The sequence below is a fragment of the Hypanus sabinus genome, chromosome 31 (genome assembly GCF_030144855.1).
Source record: "Hypanus sabinus isolate sHypSab1 chromosome 31, sHypSab1.hap1, whole genome shotgun sequence".
In the NCBI taxonomy this organism is placed as follows: domain Eukaryota; kingdom Metazoa; phylum Chordata; class Chondrichthyes; order Myliobatiformes; family Dasyatidae; genus Hypanus; species Hypanus sabinus.
In genome coordinates, this window is record NC_082736.1 from 10,499,189 (window position 1) to 10,518,785 (window position 19,597).

Here is a 19,597-nt window from a genome sequence, read left to right on the forward strand (position 1 = left end):
AACCTCCATCAGTACTACGACTAGGGCATACAGGACAGCAACAATTACAGGACAACATCACCTGACTGTGCAGGTGATGCTTCCCTCACAGATGCGCTGAATAACTTGTACGCCTGGGTTGAGGCAGAAAATGACATGGTGGCGAGGATGTCCACCTCTTCTACAAATGACCAGGTGCTGTGTCTCACTGTGGCCGATACGAGAAGAGCCCTGTGCAGAGTCAACCCACGGAAGGCTGCTGGGCCAGACAACATTCCTGATAGAGTGCTCAGAGGATGTGCAGACCATCTGGCAGACATTCTCACTGACATCTTCAACATTTCCCTGTGCAGCGCCACAGTTCCAACATGCTTCAAGGTCGCCACAATCGTCCCTGTGTCAAAGAAGTCTTCAGTGTCCTTCCCAAGTGACTACCATCCCATTGCACTTACATCCATCATCCTGAAGAGTTTCGAGAGGCTCGTCATGAGGCATATCAAGACCCTGCAGCCCCCCCACTGGACCCCCAGCAGTTTGCATACCGTCCCAACCGCTCAACAGATGACACCATTGCCACCGCCCAACACCTGGCCCTAACCCACCTGGACAAAAACGACATATATGTTTGGATGCTGTTCATAGACTTCAGTTCAGCATTCAACAAAATCACCCTCAGAAACTGATTGGAAAGCTAAACACCTCCCTCAGCAACTGGATCCTAGACTTCCTGACTGGAAGACCTCAGTCAGTCTGCATCTCCAACACCATCACACTGAATACAGGCTGTGTTTTCAGTCCACTGCTGTTCACTCTGCTAACCCACAGCTGTGCTCCAACACACAACTCGAACCACATCATCAAGTTCAGCAATGACAAGACCATGGTGGGTCTCATCAGCAAGAATGACGAGTCAGCTTACAGAGAGGAGTTGCAGCAGCTAATGGACTGGTGCAGAGCCAACAACCTGTCTCTTAATGTGAATAAAACAAAAGAGATGGTTGTTGACTTCAGGAGGGCGCAGAGCGACCACTCCCCGCTGAACATCGACAGGTCCTCGGTAGAGATCGTTAGGAGCACCGAATTTCTTGGTGTTCATCAGGCGAAGAAACTCTCCTGGTCCCTCAACACCAGCTCCAGAGCAAAGAGAGCCCAGCAGCATCTCTACTTTCTGCGAAGGCTGAGTAAAGTCCATCTCCCACCCCCCATTTTCATCATATTCTACAGGGGTTGTATTGAAAGCATCCTGAGCAACTGCTTCACTGCCTGGTTGCACCATCTCAGATCACGAGACCCTGCAGTGGATAGTGAGGTCAGCTGAGAAGATCATTGGGATCTCATTTCCTGCTATCACGAATATTTACATGACACACTGCATCCGCAAAGCAAACAGCATTATGAAGGTCCCTGTGCACCCCTCATACAATCTCTTCTCCCTCCTGCCGTTTGGGAAAAGGTTCCAAAGCATTTGGGCTCTCACGACAAGACTATTTAACAGTTTCTTCCCCCAAGCTTTCAGACTCCTCAATACCCAGAGCCTGGACTGACACCTTGCTCTGTTGTCCTGTTTATTATTTATTGTAGTGCCTGCACCTTTTTTGTGCACTTTACGCAGTCCTGTGTAGTTCTGTAGTCCAGTGTAGCTTTCTCTGTCTTGTTTATTTATGTAGTTCAGTCTAGTTTTGTACTGTGTCATGTAACACCGTGGTCCTGAAAAACATTGTCTCATTTTTACTATGTACTGTACCAGCAGTTATGGTCGAAATGACAATAAAAGTGACTTGACTTGACTTGACTTGAAATAAAGGGCAGAAGCCAGTGGGAGGGGGTGGATTACAAGGCAGGTGAGACCAGGAGAGGGGCAAGGTGTGTTGGTGGGGGGAGGGGTGGTGATGTGAGATGCTAGAAGGAGATTGGTGTAAGACCATAAGACCGGGGCAGAATTAGGCCTTTCAGTCCAACGACTCTGCCATTTCATTACGGCTGATCCCAGATACCATTCAACCCCTTACACCTACCTTCTCGCCATTACCGCTGGTGCCCTGACCTATGAGTAAACTTTCAATTTCCACTTTAAATATACCCACTGACGTGGCCTCCACCAGAGTCTGTGGCAGAGGATTCCATAGACTCACTACTCTCTGGCTAAAAAAAATCCTCTTTACCACCTATTTGAAAGGTTACCCCTCAATTTTGAGGCTGCACCCTCTGGACCTGGCTATCCCCATGATAGGAAGGAGCCTCCACACATCCACCTTATCCAGTCAATCTCTAATATAGTGCAGAGGTTTAATGCACAGTTCACTTCAAAGTAATATTAATTCAGTTTAATTACTGCAGTTGAAACAATTCGTTAAACCTTCTTTGATCAATTGGACACAGTGATCCATATTCATATCTCAGAATCAATGCTATCAGCGTATAACGGCATCAGACATAGGAACAGTATTTTTTCATTCGGCCCATGGAGACTGCTCCTCCATTCTCAAGTCAAGTCAAGTCAGCTTTCACTTTCATTTCGACCACAGCTGCTGGTACTGTGCATAGTAAAAACGAGACAACATTTTTCAGGACCATGGTGTTGCATATCACCGTACAAAAAAAACCTAGACCGAACTACGTAATTAAAAAAAATCTGAACAACAGAACACAGAGAAAGCTACACGAGACTACAGACCTATACTAGACTGCATAAAATGCACAAAACAGTGCAGGCATTAGAATAAATAATACACAGGACAGTAGGGCAAGGTGTCAGTCCAGGCTTTGAGTGTTGAGGAGTCTGATAGCTTGGGGCAAGAAACTGTTACATAGTCTTTTCGTGAGCGCCCGAATGCTTTGGAGCCTTTTCCCAGATGGCAGGAGGGTGAAGTGGTTTTATCAGGGGTGCATGGAGTCCTTCATAATGCTGTTTCCCTTGTGGATGCAGCGTGTAGTGTAATTGTCCGTAATGGCAGGAACAGAGACCCCGAAGATGTTCTCAGCTGACCTCACTATCTGCGGCAGTGTCTTGCGATCCGAGATGGTGCAATTTCCGAACCAAGCAGTGATACAGTTGCTCAGGATGTTCTCAATACAATCCCTTTAGAATGTGATGCAGATGAGGGGGTGGGAGATGGACTTTCCTCAGACTTCGCCGAAAGTAGAGACGCTGCTGGGCTTTCTTTGCTATGGAGCTGGTGTTGAGGGACCTGGTGAGATTCTCCGTCGGGTGATCATCATCAGACATAGGAATAATATTATGTCATTCGGCCAATGGAGTCTGTTCCCCCATTCTATCATCAGACATAGGAACATTATTATGTCATTCGGCCCCTGGAGTCAGATCCTCCATTACATCGTGGCTGATTTATTATCCCTCCTAATCCTGTTCTCCTGCCGTCTTCCCATAAAGTGTGTCACTCTTAATATTTAATAACTTACTTACGTCCGCTTTAAATATATCTAATTACTTTACCTCTAGAGCCATCCGCTTTTAATATACCAAATGTCTTGGCTTCGTCAGCAATGAATTCCACGGATTCTTTTCTTGTATGTCAATACATAAGCTTTCCGTTTGGTGCCGTCTTCTTCCACAAACCTGTCCCAGATAATAAAGCTGCGGGCCTCAAATTTTTCGTCTCCTACACAACGGTGTGAAACAACATCCACGTCTCGCCCAATGGATTCCTCTCCCTAAAGTTCAAACTTGAAAGATTAATCTATATTTATTACCGAAGTATATACATGTAACCACATGAAAATCCACAGTAAATACAACGAAACACAACAGAATCTTTGAAAGACCGCACTCAACAAAAACAACAAATGAGTAATCAAACAACACTGAGTAAACAAGAAAGAACAAACAAAATACTAATAATAAATCAATAACCAATAACATGAAATCAGCAGTTTTGAGAGGGGCTGTGGGAAGAGAGCATGACCTCCAGGGTCGGGGCCCTGTATTCCGTTTATATGTGCTCAGCGGTGGGGAGGCCTTTACTTGTGTAGGACGGGGTCCATTCATTAATTTCTGTGAGTTTTCCCGTAGAAAGGCACTGGTGGTTCCATGCCAGGTCCTCATGCCTTCAGTCAATGACTCTCCACCTACACATCTATTGAAGTCTGTCAAACTTTTAGATGACATGTAGAGCGCTGCGGTGCCTTCTTTGTAATAGGAGGTATGTGTTGGGCCCAGGAGAGATAACCTGAAATGATAACACTGAGGACTTTATATTTCCTACCTCATCTTTCCCTCCCTGCTACTCCCTCGTCCCTCAGCATCTGCACTGTGATCTCACTCGGGTTTTCTCATAGATTCCCTTCTCACTTTCTTCATTAAATTTCTTGTGCCGAGTTTGCCAATTCATTCCTATAATTCCAATTCATTGAAAGCTTAAAGACCTCAAAATGTTTCCAGTGTTTCTTACGTTGTTGCTTTCCAGAGCGCCTTCTGTCCAAAGGCAGAACACGCTGCCAGGAGGTTATGGCCATCGTGTACTTATTGATGTCCAAATGCAACTAATATTTAGCCAATTCCTCTTGGTTATTTCAAGGCCTGTCTTTCGTTGAATATGCCCACTGTATTCTCATATTTACTCCTTCAGTTTTCCAGCCACAGCGTTTTCTGCATTTAACTCGTGTGTGTGTGTGTGTGTGTGTGTGTGTGTGTTTGTGTGTGCGTGTGTCTGAGTGAGTGAGTGAGAGAGCTAGATTCACCATCTCATATAACATCACTTTAATGTTGGGAAATCATTCCCAGACAATAGAAACAACTGATATCAAGAGACTGCCTCTTGGAGGGAAAGGCTCCATTTCTGTAATCAAAAAAGGACTTTTAAATACATTTTCTACCATTTGCTTTGGTATGTGTTGATAGTTTTTATTCAAATAATCAATTTGGGTTTTATTTTTGCTATATAACAACATTTCTCTGAATACATACTTAATCAAAGATTTGAGGAGATGTTATGAGGAAGCAGATTCACTGGTTTCATATGTGAGATAGAAGACACTGATCAACACTCACAAAGTTCTTGACGAACTCAGCAGGCCAGGCAGCATCAATGGAAAAGAGAATTCGGGCCGAGACCCTTCAGCAAGACTGGAGGAGACAAAAAAAGATGAGTGGTAGAATTAGAAGGTGGAGAGAGGAAAAGGAGAAGCAAGGCGATTGGTGAAACCGGCAGGGGCTGGGGTGAAGCAAACAGTTGGGAAGTTGTTTGGCAAAAGAAAAGAGGGAGTCTGATAGGAGTGGACAGATGGACATGAAAGAAAGCAAAGGGAGGAGGAGAACCAGAGGGAGGCGATGGGCAAGCAAGGAGATACGGTAAGAGAGGGAACAGGAGAAGAGGAATGGTGAAGGGGGATCCATACCGAAATTTCGAGACATCCAGGCAGGTTCGGACTGACTGGCGGAGCAAGCTGGAAAAGCTGGATAGTCCTTCTTTGTTCCTGAACTAAAAGCTGAAACTGCCGAAAATACTTCGCAGGCGAGGCAGCGTCTGTGGAGAGAGAAACAGAGTTCACAATTCAGATCGATGACATTTTACAGCTCCGAGCTCGCAGGTAGACGGACGGAGTCTCACCGAGTCTATGCAGGGTAGCCTGAGCTGGGTGAAGGCACGGATTTCCCTCGCACTCTCCTTTCTGACTCTGTTGTGTTCTCGCACAGGTGTAAAAACTCTGAACTAAACACCAAGTATAAACCGGGCAATGAGGGGCAATCCCAGTAATATTAACCGTTTACTGTTCACTCTTCCGCATTAACATATGATGAAAACTGTTGATAGAACAATACAAAATATATACAGTATTTGTTTCCTTCTTGGCATCATATCTTCATCATAAATACTTGTAAAAAGAAAACTACAACAAACTATATTTGATTAAAGTACAACATACAGTCAGAATCTGCCTAAGCCATCAACTGTTTTAAATACAATTCAACACAAACTATCCGCAACTCATTAAATAACAAAGAACATAAAGATTATCAACCGTCATTACTTTTATGAGAAATAACAGTACTTTTTTACTTTTTACTTCAACATATCGATTATCTTATGAACTTACGGCGTTGCTTCTATGATGTTTCTAGTGCGTAGAAAGAAAACTTTTCTCGCGCTTATCCTGCACACATAAGCTCCCTCCTTCCTGATTCTCCAAATCGGTATTTTCCCACAGGATGCAGCGAAACTGGGTGTGACATCATCGAATTCCGCGATATAGCACAGACAATGAATTTACTTTCAACAACCTTAACTTTAACTAGAAAATTATTACAAACGAATTACTAAAGCGAAAATATAATACAATAAACGAATGCCTTCAGGGGAACACACTCCACACCTGTCCTTTGTAAGGTCACTAAGAACATAATACAAACTTCAGTCTCTAAATCAGTCCTTAGATAAAAGTAGAATGACTTTTGCAACTGGCCATTGGTAAGTTTTCACATCACCTTGCTTAACCTTCCTGACATATTCATCCTTCCCAGGGAGTGTGGCAGTGATTCTAGCCATTGGCCAGCAGTTGCGGACGATCTGCTTGACTCTGAGCGGTACTAAATCTCCAACTTGAAGATTCCTGCGAGGCTCTGTCCACTTTTGTCTATGTTGTTTTACGTATTCAGGCAACAATAAATATATGTGTTCGGCAAGGGTTTCTTATAACAAACAATACGTTTATTAAACACAGAAAACAAACCCACCAAAAGTAAACAAACACTACCGTAACCGGAAACAGCTGCTGAGCGGCAGCCCAAACAGTTCTTAAAGTGATATTCCAAAAAAAGTTCTTAAAAGTGGTATTGCCAAAAGTTCGATATGCTCACAGTCCATTTAAAAGGAAAGACTTTATAGGACAATTTAGGTTCTCTTTCACGTCGCTTGCTTCGATCCCCGACGTCGAACTTCCCACGAAGAATTTACCAAACAGAACGGCTTAAAGGCACTGACCTTTCCTTCTCCACTACCTTCAATCCTTTCTAGTTAAACCTAGGGATTAAGACGAAGATAGTCAACGAAATCCTTCCAAATAAGGATCAAACAAAGGTTGGCCCCATTTCACCGTAGAAAGCGATTCTCCTCGATCTTTAACTTCCAACTTCCAATCTTCACTCTCCACTAATTTCGAACTAACAGGATCGTAAAGAACCTGCTGGCAATGACCTCTTAAACTTTAGGCATTAAATAAAAACTTCATCTTTCAACTAAACTGCGTCAGCACTTAAAACACGCAGTGGCATGAAGTCAACCTGGCAAATCCAGCCACGAACTGCCCCTCCTCACAGGGTGGGGTCTATCTTTTATAAACTGTAGAAAAAAACCGTCACATGATCTCTACTGGCGGGACAATGACGTCACCACCATCACAAGACCATCACCTCAAGTCCAGTACAGATTCAACCCCAGTCACGTGACAAGGGCTCCACTGTCATGTGTCACGTGTACGTAACAGTTGCAACAAAGTGAGATATTCATGTCTCCAAAGAGACCAGAACTGATTTGAGAGTGCCTGAACCTGTGTCCATTGTTTTGTGTACAAATTATTATCCTAGAAGTCCCCAGGTGGAGGGGGAGATCCTGTCTTCTGCGGAAGGAGCATTAATGGAGAGAGTATGAAAGGGCTTTCCAGGTCAGAAGAGACAGGTAGGCGTGGTCGTGCATTTATATTGGATGAAACCTCTGCCATTAGTGTGCACAGTACTTCGTGGGTCAGTCGGGTGCGTTGCTGCAGAAACACTGAATCAAGAATCCTTCTGGCGATACCAATCATCCGCTCCCATGCGCCTCCCATGTGAGAGGCGTGTGGTGTGTTGAACTCCCAGTTGCATTCCTGCTGACTGAGGTACCTTTACACCGTCTTGTCCATCCCGAGCCCCTTGGACGTTCCAACAAAGTTCGTGCCGCAATCAGAACTCAACTGCTTTGCAGGGACTCTTGGTGCAAAGAAGCGCCTGAGAGCATTAATGCAGCTGGATGTATCCAAAGATTCGATTACATCGATGTGCACCGCTCTCGAACTCATGCAGCTGAACATATTGGCCCACCACTTGCTCTCTGCTTGTCCTCCTCTTGTGCGTCTAGTGGTGATAGTCCACGGACCAAATACATCAAGCCCCACATATGTAAAAGGAGGGCAGGCTTCACTGCATTCTGATGGGCGGTCCGCCATACGTTGAGCTTCCATCTTCCCTCGCAGTTTCCTGCAGGTTACACATTTGCGGAGTACTGAATTGATCAGTGTTCTCCCTCCTAAGATACACAGTCCTGGTGCCCTGATTGCTGCTTCCATCAGGTGACGGTCCTGATGCCTTAACTGTTCATGATGATGGCGAGAAAGCAGTAAGGACACATGGCTGTCTTTGGGTAGGATTACTGGGCTCTATTCTGCAGCTGAAAGGCGACAGTCTATTAACCAGCCTCCAATGCAAATTAGATCGCTCCTCATGATGGGGTTGAGTTTCCTCAAAGGGCTGTCCTATGGTATTGGTTTATTAGCTTGGAGGGCCGTAAACTCCCTTGCAAAAGCTGCTCTTTGAGTTGCTTTAAGGATGACATCCTTTGCCTGGGCCAATTCGTCAGCAGTGTACCTACGTGGGATATGAAGCTGTTTTAGATCCTGAAGTGAATCTCTCTAAGCCTCCCATCTGTTTAGCATGTCTTCTGGTAGGGGAGTATCCCAGTTGGAGGGCTGAGAGATAAGTTCCCTGAGATGGGCTCTTCCTTGGATCGTAACTGGTGCCAGTAGACCCAAGGGATCAAAAACACTGTTGACAGTGGAGGGAACTCCAAGGCGGGTGAATGGCTTGATCATGGTAGGCACGGAGAACGTGAATGTGTCAGTTGTAATCTCTCAAAGGAGACCCACATTCCTTTGTATGTGTATGTTTTTTTCCATCTAGATCTAGGACTTTGATTGCCGGAGCACAGTCATCGTGTGGAATTGCCTCCATTACTGCCTGATAGTTTGATGCAAACTTGTGCAAGTGGAGTTTTGACTCAGCGAGTGAGGCTTGTGTCCGTCGGAACAGATCGATTGCTTCGTCTTCTTTCTGTAGTGATATCAAGCCGTCACCGACATAGAAGTGCCTTTCTACAAACTTAACGGTGTCATCCCCGTGCTCCTGTGCGCCCACTCTCATGGCTCTTCGCAGTCCATGGATGGCCTCGGCAGGTGATGGACTATTGCCGAAAACATGGTCTTTCATCCGGTACTCAATGACTTCCTTGTTCTTGTCATTGTCCTTGCCCCATAAGAAACGGTGGAAATTGCAATGGTCTTCCTGTACTAAGAAGCAAAGGAACATCTGCTGGATGTTCGCCAGGATTGCGACCTTCTCCTCCCGGAAGCGCAGCAGGACTCCGAGAAGAGTATTGTTGAGGTCGGGGCCTGTGATGATCACGTCATTAAGGCAGATACCAGCGCACTCTGCACTGGAGTCGAAGACTACCCTGATCTGATTGGCTTTTCTGGGTGGTAAACCCCAAATATTGGGAGGTACCAGGACTCCTGACCTTCTCTCAGTGGCGGTGCAACTTCAGCATGTCCGTTAGCGAAGATCTTCTCCATGAATGCTGCGTATTGATGCGGCATCTCAGGTTTCCTTTTCAGGGTTTTTTGCGAAGACGTGAACCGCTTGACTGCCTGCTCTTTGTTGTTTGGCAAGCGCTGGCATGGTTCCCTGAAAGGTAATGTGGCGACCCAGTTATTTGCTTCGTCTCTGAAGACTTTGGTGTCCATTATTTTTAAGAAGACGGCGTCTTGTGGTGATGGAGCAAGTTTATTATCATGTTCAGATTGAGCGAAGACTGACTGTCCCAGCGTCTTGTCAGTTACTTTAGTACACTTGTTAAAGCTCTGTCGTGCTTCCTTAATACATATGTAGCTTGTGCAGGGTTAAAAAATTGAATGGCGGCCATTCTCTTACACATTGGCCTTCAGTATGTTAACTGTTAGTTTGTGTACATTGCCAAGGCAGATCTCTTCTATCATCACCCAGACCAGATCCAGTCGTTGGGCAAAGGGGTCGTCGTGTGGTCCAGTGACCTGCTCCCTAAACTTGTGCACGTGGAGAAAATCTTTTCCTAATAGCGGGAGTAATTCTGATTTTGGATCCAGTTCTGGGATATGCTTGGCAATGTGGTGGAGATGTGGCTGGTGTAACACTGCACTTGGCGTCGGGATCTCAGTGCGGTTATTCAAAATTTCATTGCACTCTAAGAGCGGAGGGAGACAGATGACAACGTTAACATCCAGAGTTTGTTGATAAGGTGATGAGAGAAATTGATGAGGGTAGGGTCGTGGATGATGAATAACCGATTTCACCAGGACATTTGACAATGTCTCTCCTGGGCGCATCAAAAATAAATTTTCAAACTTACCTCAAATCCATGTCTCAATATTTTGTAACTCTTTTAATGAAACCGTGAGTGGCTCTTAAAAGAGCTTTTGATTTTCCCGTTTGTTTTGTCAGTAAACTTGACTTCACTTGGAGCTGGTGTACTTGGTCACCGCCTTTGTCCCTTCGGACACGGCGTGCTTGGCCAGCTCCCCGAGCAGCAGCAGGCGCACGGCGGTCTGGATCTCCCAGGAGCTGATGGTGGACCGCTTGTTGTAGTGAGCCAGGCGGGAAGCCTCACCCGCGATGCGCTCGAAGATATCGTTCACGAATGAATTCATGATGCTCATGGCCTTGGAGGAGATGCCGGTGTCGGGGTGAACCTGCTTCATCACTTTGTAGATGTAGATGGCGTAAGTCTCCTTCCTCGACCTCTTGCGCTTCTTGCCAGTCTTGCTCGCCGGTTTGGACAGAGCTTTCTTGGCGCCCTTCTTGGGAGCGGGTTTCGGTGCATCAGGCATTTCCCCTTCGGCTTCAAACACAATAATAAGCAGAAGCTGTTCCGAGCCCGGACTAAATAGCCAGTGCCCAAAGTGGTATGTTAATGAGGATGGGAACGCTGAGCATTTCCATTGGCTGTTTGGAGAAATGACTCACCAATCGGATGGGGGATGGGAAGCGGCGCCAATGTGTGGCGGTTACCGCTGTCGTTTAATGCGGGAGGAAGTACAGAAGGGCAGAGACAGGCGGGGGTGAGGGCTGAAATTGAAAAGGGAAACGCAAATTTCAAAAGCAGAATGAAAATAAAATCAGATGAAATATTGTAAAATTAAACACGAAGACATTCAGTTCATGACAGGGCAGCAGGGGAGCGAAGGAGAGATTTGAACATTTCAATATAAAGTTCAAATCGAGCTTATTTATGCACAGGTGAAAGGAACAACGTATTTGTAGCAGCATCACAGACACGTTTCATCGGACACAACATTGACAAGAATAACTGGAATTAAATATGAATTATACCAACATATTCAAATAGACAGAGGACTATCAGAACAAAATCAAAATAACAAAGAGATTATGTGGGCAGTCGGAGAATCACCCTTTTGTCTTTCTTCATCTCGTCACTCTCGATTCAGAGTCAGGCAACACTGCCACTTTGATCTGGCCCATGCCTTCATTCACCAGGTCCAACACTTGCCCTTATTGGATCTTCCCCCTACTTACACTAGTAATCGTGTTTGTGAGTGTGTGGCCAGGGTTAGAATGGGTGGGTGCACCTTCTTAGGATTAGGTTTGACGGTAGGGCTAGTGGATGTATATGTGGGGCTGGGAGAGATAAGGCTGTGGAGTTTAGTATGATGAGTTATGTGGAGCTATGGTGGAGAGGGTAGTGGAGCCACTTTAATCTACCCGATGCCTTTCATTAATGTGGCCTGACCACACTTGGCTTAAAGAACCTGGTGTGCTAAGGGATACATCATCAGTACTGCAACCTGGGGTTATTGGGGGTTTCAGGTCGTTAATCATGAGATTCCTTTGGCCAGGTGACCGAGCCAGGGTTGATCAGACCCAGCTTGTGTTTAGCCCATCGACCAAGATAATGACAGGCATGTTGTTTTGATATTTTAGACCTTGTCCCTTGGCTGTATTTTGACCATTTGTAGAGTTCAATGTTCTGAGGCCTAGTAATCAGGCTTTACCTCCAAGTAAGGTTCAACTTCCATACTTTAAATTTACATCTGTCTTTATTTTGTATCTGTGTGCCTGGGATCGCATGGGTTAAATTAACAGTGTTTACTGCAGTACAAACTAGTGATTAAGGTGTGCAGATTCACCCATAATTCTAAAGTATAAAAACCTCCGAAATCCAGAACTTTTTCTGTTAACATGACGTCACAAATGGAGAATTTTACCACAATTAATTGGCTTGTCATATGAAGAGCCTTTCATGGCTCTGGGCCACTCTTCCCTGTAACATCGAATAAAGAAAGGTTACCAAATTGAAACTGATCAAATAGTGCAAGGGCTTCATTGAGTGGATGTGGAGAGGATTTTTCTAGTGGTGGGAGTGTCTAAAACCAGCCCACACAGCTTCAAAATAGAAGGACATCCTTTTAGAATGGAGATGAGGAGGAATTCCTTCAGCCAGAGAGTGGTGAATCTGTGGAATTTTTTGCCACAGGCAGCAGTAGAGGCCAAATCACTGTTTACTCTTTGTCATACAGGCTACCTGTACTGATGAGTTCCTCCAGCATCTTGTGTTGCTTTAGATTTCCAGCATCAGCAGATGCTCTCGTGTTAGTGATTTACGCCTCATTCTGAGGGTTTCTTTCCTCAGTTATGGAATGCTCCTTCAGGGGAAAGATGCTCGTTGCCTGTTGTCTGTCACATCCTGATCGAATCTAACAGATTTCCTCATTTTCTCATTAACTGCAGGGAATATAGACTTAGCCCACTCCTCTCACATAACCAACCCTCCATCCCTGGAACCAGTCCAGTCAGTGTGGGGAACAGTCACTGCGCTCCCTCGATTGCAGGGATATCCTTCCTGAGGAAGTGTGACCAAACCCGGACATTACATTCAAGGTGTGCTCTCACCAGGGCCCTATAGAATCCAGTGAGACATCTGTACCCCTCTTCTCCACTCCTCCTGGATCACAGAACAAAATAGTGTTTGCCTCTCTCATTACTTGTTGTATCTGCATGTTAACTCAAGTGATTTGTTTACAAGGACACCCAGGTCCCTCTGAACATCCCCATGTGGAAATGACTCTTACAGTTTGATCCTGGGAATGGGTGATCTCACATTTCCCCACATTCTGTTCCATCTGCCCCATCCTCAACCATTTACTCTCCTGTCGACATCCCCCAAACCTTCTCACTACTGACACAGTCCATCCCAATCTGCCACAGCAGCAGACATACTCACTGAATTATGCAGCACAGAAACAGGCCCTTCAGCACAACACATCCATGCTGACCAAGTGGACAAAGAAAACCATTGTCAATTACCTACATTTGGCCCATGTCCCTGTGAAACTTCCCTCTCCACAGTGCAAGAGATATTGCAATGGTGCCCACCTATACCATCACTGGAAGTAGTTTGTTCCATGTAAATAGCGCATTCTGTGTACAATCCCGCTCCTCGTGGTCTCATTTAATTCTTCCCTCTCTCACTTTATGCCTGTAATCTCTAGCTTCCAACTCCATGACCCTGGAGATAACAGATTCACTACTGACCATATCAATGTCTGCCATTATTTTATCAGCCTCTCTAATGTCATATACACTCTGGTGAGAATGTTCCAGTCTATCCAGCCTCCTGTTAAATCCCTTTTGCACCCTCTCTAGTTTAATGTCACCCTCTGATCACTGGGCAACTATAACTGTACGCCGTGCTCCAAGAGTAGTTTCCCCAAGTTTGGTAGAGCTGTAATGTGACGTCACGGTCCAGTGCCCAATACTCTCCCGATGAATGCAAGTGTGGCAAACACCACCTTCACCGTCCTGCCTACCTGTGTTTACACTTTGAAGGAATTCGATATCTGCACCCCGATGTCTCTCTGTTTTACAGCACTCCCAGGGACCGACCATTCCCCACGGCAGTTCTGCCCTGGTTCGTCATTGACAATGGAACACCTCACGTTTATCTGTCATTCCTCAAATCACTGACCTCATTCATCACCGTCCTGTTGTATTGCTGGTTACATTTTTTTCCACAATCCACGATATCACCAACTTTAGTGGCATCGGTAAATTTGCAGATCCGGGCATTGATATTGTCAGCCGAGTCTTTAATAAATGAATTGCCGCAGCAGACTTGACTCGATCCCTGAGTCACACTTTTGATCACAGGTCTCCAGTCGAAACGATGACTTTGTCTCCTACCACCAGGCCAATATTGTAGCCACTGCCCTGGATCACGGGATCTCTCCTTCCAGACACGAGTCTCGCCAGTCTGAAGCTCGCAGGCTTTTCCTTGCAGCGATACACACAATGCCGGAGGAACTCAGCAGGCCAGGCAGCGAGAAAACAGCCGACGTTTCAGGCCTGGACCCTTCACCACGATCTGCAGTTTCCTGTGTTCGGTTTTCCTCCGATCCCAAGTTACTGCATAACATAACCCATCCTCCAATCCTCTTCCACTACTCCTGCCCGAGAAGGGCGCAGAGAGACAGGAGTGGAGGAGACAAAGTCAGAGTGACGGACAGAGCTGAGACCGGACTCTCAACTTCTACACCCGTCAATTTCCAGCGGTTTATCAGAAACACAGAGCTCCTGAGAGAGGAAAAACTCCCTAACACACCACGTACACACTGAAGGAATTCTAGGAATTTACTGGCGGTCGGACTTCATCCAAACGGAATACAACTTTTTTGGCACAGGATTAATTTCAAATCGCCCGCCAATTTCAGAGCACCCAGCAACGGTGCTTGGTTACATTTCTTTAAAATGATTACCATTAATTTTATCACGGATTATACAATGTCAGTTTCATTTAATGCATTTAATATCTAATTCATTCAATTAAGATTTAAATGCATAATTACGAAATCCGTTCTCGAAACGAGTGAACTGCTTTCTGTCCGAGACGGATAAAAGGATTAAGATCGATCTTAATACATTCAGGGTTTACGGTAATCACTGACTGGAACGGCATAATCACAGGAATATTTCAAGCGGAACAGATTAATCTGTTTCAAATGTAACTCAGCTGACTGTATCGATAAAAATAATTAAAAGTTGTGGACACAGCTCCGTCTGTGAGGCGGTGGGTGACTCTTAGAAGAGCCTTTACTTTGTGCACGGGGGGAAGTGGGAGTATTTCAGCCGCCGAACCCATAGAGAGTCCGGCCCTGGCGTTTCAGAGCGTACACCACATCCATGGCAGTGACCGTCTTGCGCTTGGCGTGTTCAGTGTAGGTGACCGCATCCCGGAATCACATTCTCCAGGAAAACCTTCAGCACCCCGCGGGTCTCCTCGTTGATCAGACCCGAGATCCGCTTGACGCCGCCACGGCGAGCCAGACGCCGGATGGCCGGTTTGGTGATGCCCTGGATATTATCACGGAGCACTTTACGGTGCCGCTTCGCTCCGCCTTTGCCCAGTCCTTTGCCTCCTTTCCCTCTGCCGGACATGATGCTGCTTCACTCAGGTCGCTGCTCAGTGACAAACCGACTGCTGATGTCTCCTTTTACACACAGCGCCCCGACCTGCCCGAGAAATGCGCAGAGACAGAGGCGGGGAGGGGAGGAGACAGAGTCAGAGTGACGGACAGAGCCGAGAGCGGCCTCTCATCGTCCAGCTCCGCCTTCACTTTACCACACCCACCAATTTCCAACGGTTTATCCGCAACACAGCTCTCGAGCGGAAAAAAAACGCCCTCACACACCACGTACAGACCGGAGGATTTCTGGAAGTTTGCTGATTCGCCTGCTTTAAATTATAGGAAGTGCTTTTCCGTTCCGCAAATCCCCGAAAACCTCGGTCTGTCCCTCCCCGGCCCCATGACCAGTGCGAGCGCCCTCACACACAGCAGTTGGTGGCCGAGGGTGCAGTCACTTCCAGTGATGAGAGGGTTAATTCATCACAACAATTGTTCCTTTGGGTCGCGAGGGAAATGAAAGTCCGGTCACATAAAGTAACAGGATACATAGGCAGATATAAGGATATACAGACCTCACTTCTGGCGCCTTCTAAACCCCAGGTAAAGTGGTGGCTGAGGAGCTGGTGTGAGGTGGGTGGGGCTTCAGCTACAAAGCCTCTCGAAGGGAAGGTGGAACGGGTACATTGAGAGGAGAACTTTCTTCCTACTGCACGGAAGGGGTTAAACGAGCAGGGATGAGGTCCTACAAAGTGATTTTCGGGAACTCGGAAAAAAGCAGGACTTCCAGGATTGCAATCTCGGAATTATGACCCAAACCTTGTGCTGGTGTACTGACAATTCGATAATGCCTGCACTTTAATATGTTGATGATGATCTGATGCAGGAGGGAGGTCTTCAGATTCATGGATCAATGGGCTCCCTTCCAGGCAAGTGGGAGACCGGGACAAACAAGGCCATTTCCATCTGAATCGGAGGGGAACCAATATCCTCACCAGGAGGTTTGATGGTGTCACTTGGCAGAGTTTGGAGTAGCAAGTGGGAGAAAGTACGTATGATAAGACAGTCTGAAAAGAACGAGAGCTAATAAAATTGCTGGGACTGATGGGCTGAAATGAGTTTATTTCAACATTAGGAGTAATCTGTTGACGGAGGGATAGGGCTGGCAGCTCAACATTCCTGGGTTTCATTGTTTTACACGTGAGTTGGGGTAGGGTGGGTTTAACAGAAGCAGAGGTTACCCCACTGGGATTGTCACAATAAACTGGAAGGCAGAGGCAATCTGCAGTTACACTGATAGGATTATCATATTGGACCCCAATGACCAGTGTGGGGACTTTATCTTCCCTAGAATTGATTGGATCTTGCACAAGATTTCTTCATTGAATCTGAAGAGTGTTTGAAACATTATGTACAGAGCCCAACCCGAGGAGAGAACAGACAGGAGGAATTAGTTTTGGGAAACGAGCCAGGCCAGCTGACAGCTGATTGTCATTGAATATTCTGGGATCTTATTTTTTTTCTTAGTGATGAGGAAGAATAAAATCAGATCTTGTATGAATTGCAGGAGGGCAGGTTAGTAGGGAGTAAGACAGAAACCACGGGGCATTGATTGGGAGCAGCCACTGTCAGACAAGTCCACATCTGACGTGCGAGAGTTGTTTCAAGACCAGCAGATCCGAGTTTGAAATTGAGGTACAGGATTTATGCACATTTGGAAAGGCATGGCCTGATTAGGGACAATCAGCATGGTTTTATGTGGGCAGATCACGCTTGACAAAATTGATCGAGGTTTCGGTGGTGGTGATACAGATTATAAGATACAGGAGTAGAACTAAGCCATTTGGTGTATCAAGTCTGCTCTGTCATTTCTTCTTGGCTGATACATTTTTCCTCTCAGCCCCAATCTCCTGCCTTCTCCCTGTATCCCTTCATGTACTGACCAATCAAGAATCCATCAACTTCTGCCTTAAATATACCTAAAGTCTTGGCCTCCACAGCTGCCGCCTGTGGCAATGAATTCCACAGATGCACCACACTCTAAAGAAATTCCTCCTCATCTCCAATCTGAAAGGAAGACCCTCTCTTCTGAGGTTGTGTCCTCTGGTCTTAGACACTCCCGTCCTCTCCATATCAACTTTATCAAAGCCTTTCACCATTCAATAGGTTTCAATTAGTCATCCCTCATTGTTCTAACTTCCAGGGAATAAAGGCCCAGAGCCATCAAACACTCTTCATATGACAAGCTGTTTAATCCTGGAATCATTTTTGAGAATCTTGTTTGAAACCCATCCAATTTCAGCTCATCCTTCCTAAGATAAAGGGCCCAAAACTGCTCCCAATAATCCAAGTGAGAGCTCACCAATACTTCATAAATCTCAACATTACATCCTTGCTTTTATATTCTAGTCCTCTTGAAATGAATGCTAACATCATATTTGCCATCCTCACCACAGACTCAACCTGCAAATTAACCTTTACAGAACCAGCACAATGACTACAAAATCCCTCTGCACCTCAATTTTTTGTATCTTCTCTCCACTTAGAAAATAGTCAACCCTAATATCTCCTCAACCAAAGTGCATGTCCATACACTTCCCAGTTCGGGATTCCATCTGCCACTTCTTTGCCTATTCTCTTCATCCGTCTGTCCTTCCCTATTTCCTCAAAAATACCTGCACCTCCACCTGTCCCTTCATATCATCTGCAAATTTTGCAACAAATCCATCGTCAATTTGGATAGTTATGTGCACAGGAGGGGAATGGAGAGTTATGGGCTGAGTGCAGGTCGGTGGGACTAGGTGAGAGTAAGTATTCAGCAAGGACTAAAAGGGCCGAGGTGGCCTGTTTCCGTGCTGTAATTGTTATATGGTTATAAGAGACAGGTGGAGGCGCAGGTATTTTTGAGGAAATAGGGAAGGACAGGAAGATGAAGAAAATGGGTAAAGAAATCATTGACATATAACGTAAAAAGAATCAGTCCCTACATCTTGGTGCTTGATGAAGGCAAGACTGTGGACATGATCTCTATAGACCTTAGTAAGGCATTTGTAAAAGACCCGTGGGTTTCAATATAAATTGCAATTTCAATTCAGAAATGGATTCCGCATAGAAGTCTATGTCGGGCTGGAAGTCAGTCTACAGAGGTGATCCACAAGGATTGATGCTGGGAATTATGTTGTTTCTGATATATATCAATTTTTGGATGAAAATGTTGATGGGTGGTTTACAAGTTTACATGTGACAGCAAGATTGATGGAATTGTGGACAGTGTAAACATTGATCAATGCACACAGTGTGACACAGATCACAAACATATGCAGAGAAATTGCAGAAGGAACTTAATCTGGGAGGGAATGTGGTATGGCACTTTGGGAGATCAAATGAAAGAAGAAAGTATAATGTTAATGATTGACCCCTTCACAACATTGGTGAGAAGAGTGATCTTGGGGATCTTGGGATCCAGGCACATAGTTCACAGAACGTGGCTACACAACGGGATAAGGTGTACAGAATGCTGGTCCCCACTGGTCACTGTGTTGAGTATAAGAGCAAGGGAGTCACGTATTACGACAGGCACACAAACGCACGGTGAATGGACCATGTCCAGGTAGGTCGACTTTTGGCAGTATGAAGGATAAGAGGGATCTTGAGGTCCGAGTCCATAGGAGGCTCAAAGCAGCTGCACAGGTTGACTCCACAGTTAAGAAGGCGTATGGTGTATTGGCCTTCATCAATCGTGGGAATGAATTTAGGACTGGAGAGATAATGTTGCAGCGATACCCGGCCCTGGTCAGACCCCACTTGGAGTACTGTGCTCAGTACTGTTTGCCTCACTACAGGAAGTATATGCAAGCCATAGAAAGGGTGCAGAGGAGATTTACAAGGATGTTGCCTGGAATGGGGAGCATACCTTATGAGAATAGGTTGAGTCAACTTGGCCTTTTCTCCTTGGAGCGAAGGAGGATGAGAGCTGGCCTGATAGAGGTGTACAAGAGGATGAGAGGCATTGATCGTGCAGATAGTCAGATACTTTTTCCTAGAGCTGAAATGGTTGCCACAAGAGGACACAGGTTTAAGGTGCTGAGGAGTAGGTACAGAGGAAATGCCAGGGGTAAGTTTTTTTAATCAGAGAGTGGTGAGTGTGTGGAATGGGCTGCCGGCAATGGTGGTGGAGGCGGATATG

At 45.7% G+C, this 19,597-nt stretch overlaps 2 protein-coding genes and 1 long non-coding RNA gene across 4 annotated transcripts in view; all 3 read right to left on the reverse strand.

Moving 5' to 3' along the window:
• Positions 1–3,084: 3,084 nt before the first annotated feature.
• On the reverse strand, positions 3,085–14,226 carry LOC132383907 (uncharacterized). Of its 2 annotated transcripts, none has more exons than XR_009508794.1 (3): positions 13,980–14,226; positions 4,988–5,462; positions 3,085–3,651 (listed from the first exon to the last, which is right to left on the reverse strand). It is a non-coding gene; the product is annotated as an uncharacterized LOC132383907 (long non-coding RNA). The 2 variants fall into 2 exon arrangements; XR_009508793.1 differs by lacking the exon at positions 13,980–14,226 and adding an exon at positions 5,547–5,714.
• On the reverse strand, positions 10,428–10,824 carry LOC132383886 (histone H2B-like). The gene has a single exon (XM_059955086.1). The coding sequence runs from the start codon at positions 10,822–10,824 to the stop codon at positions 10,450–10,452; it is 375 nt and encodes a 124-aa protein (XP_059811069.1). The 3' UTR covers positions 10,428–10,449.
• Positions 14,227–15,130: 904 nt separating the features above from the next.
• Positions 15,131–19,597, reverse strand: part of LOC132383851 (uncharacterized) — a 112,441-nt gene continuing 107,974 nt past the window's right edge. Inside the window, exon 5 of the mRNA XM_059955048.1 lies at positions 15,131–15,452. Coding sequence (XP_059811031.1) covers positions 15,221–15,452 — 232 coding nt within the window. The 3' untranslated portion in view covers positions 15,131–15,220. The remainder of the gene's footprint in view (positions 15,453–19,597) is intronic.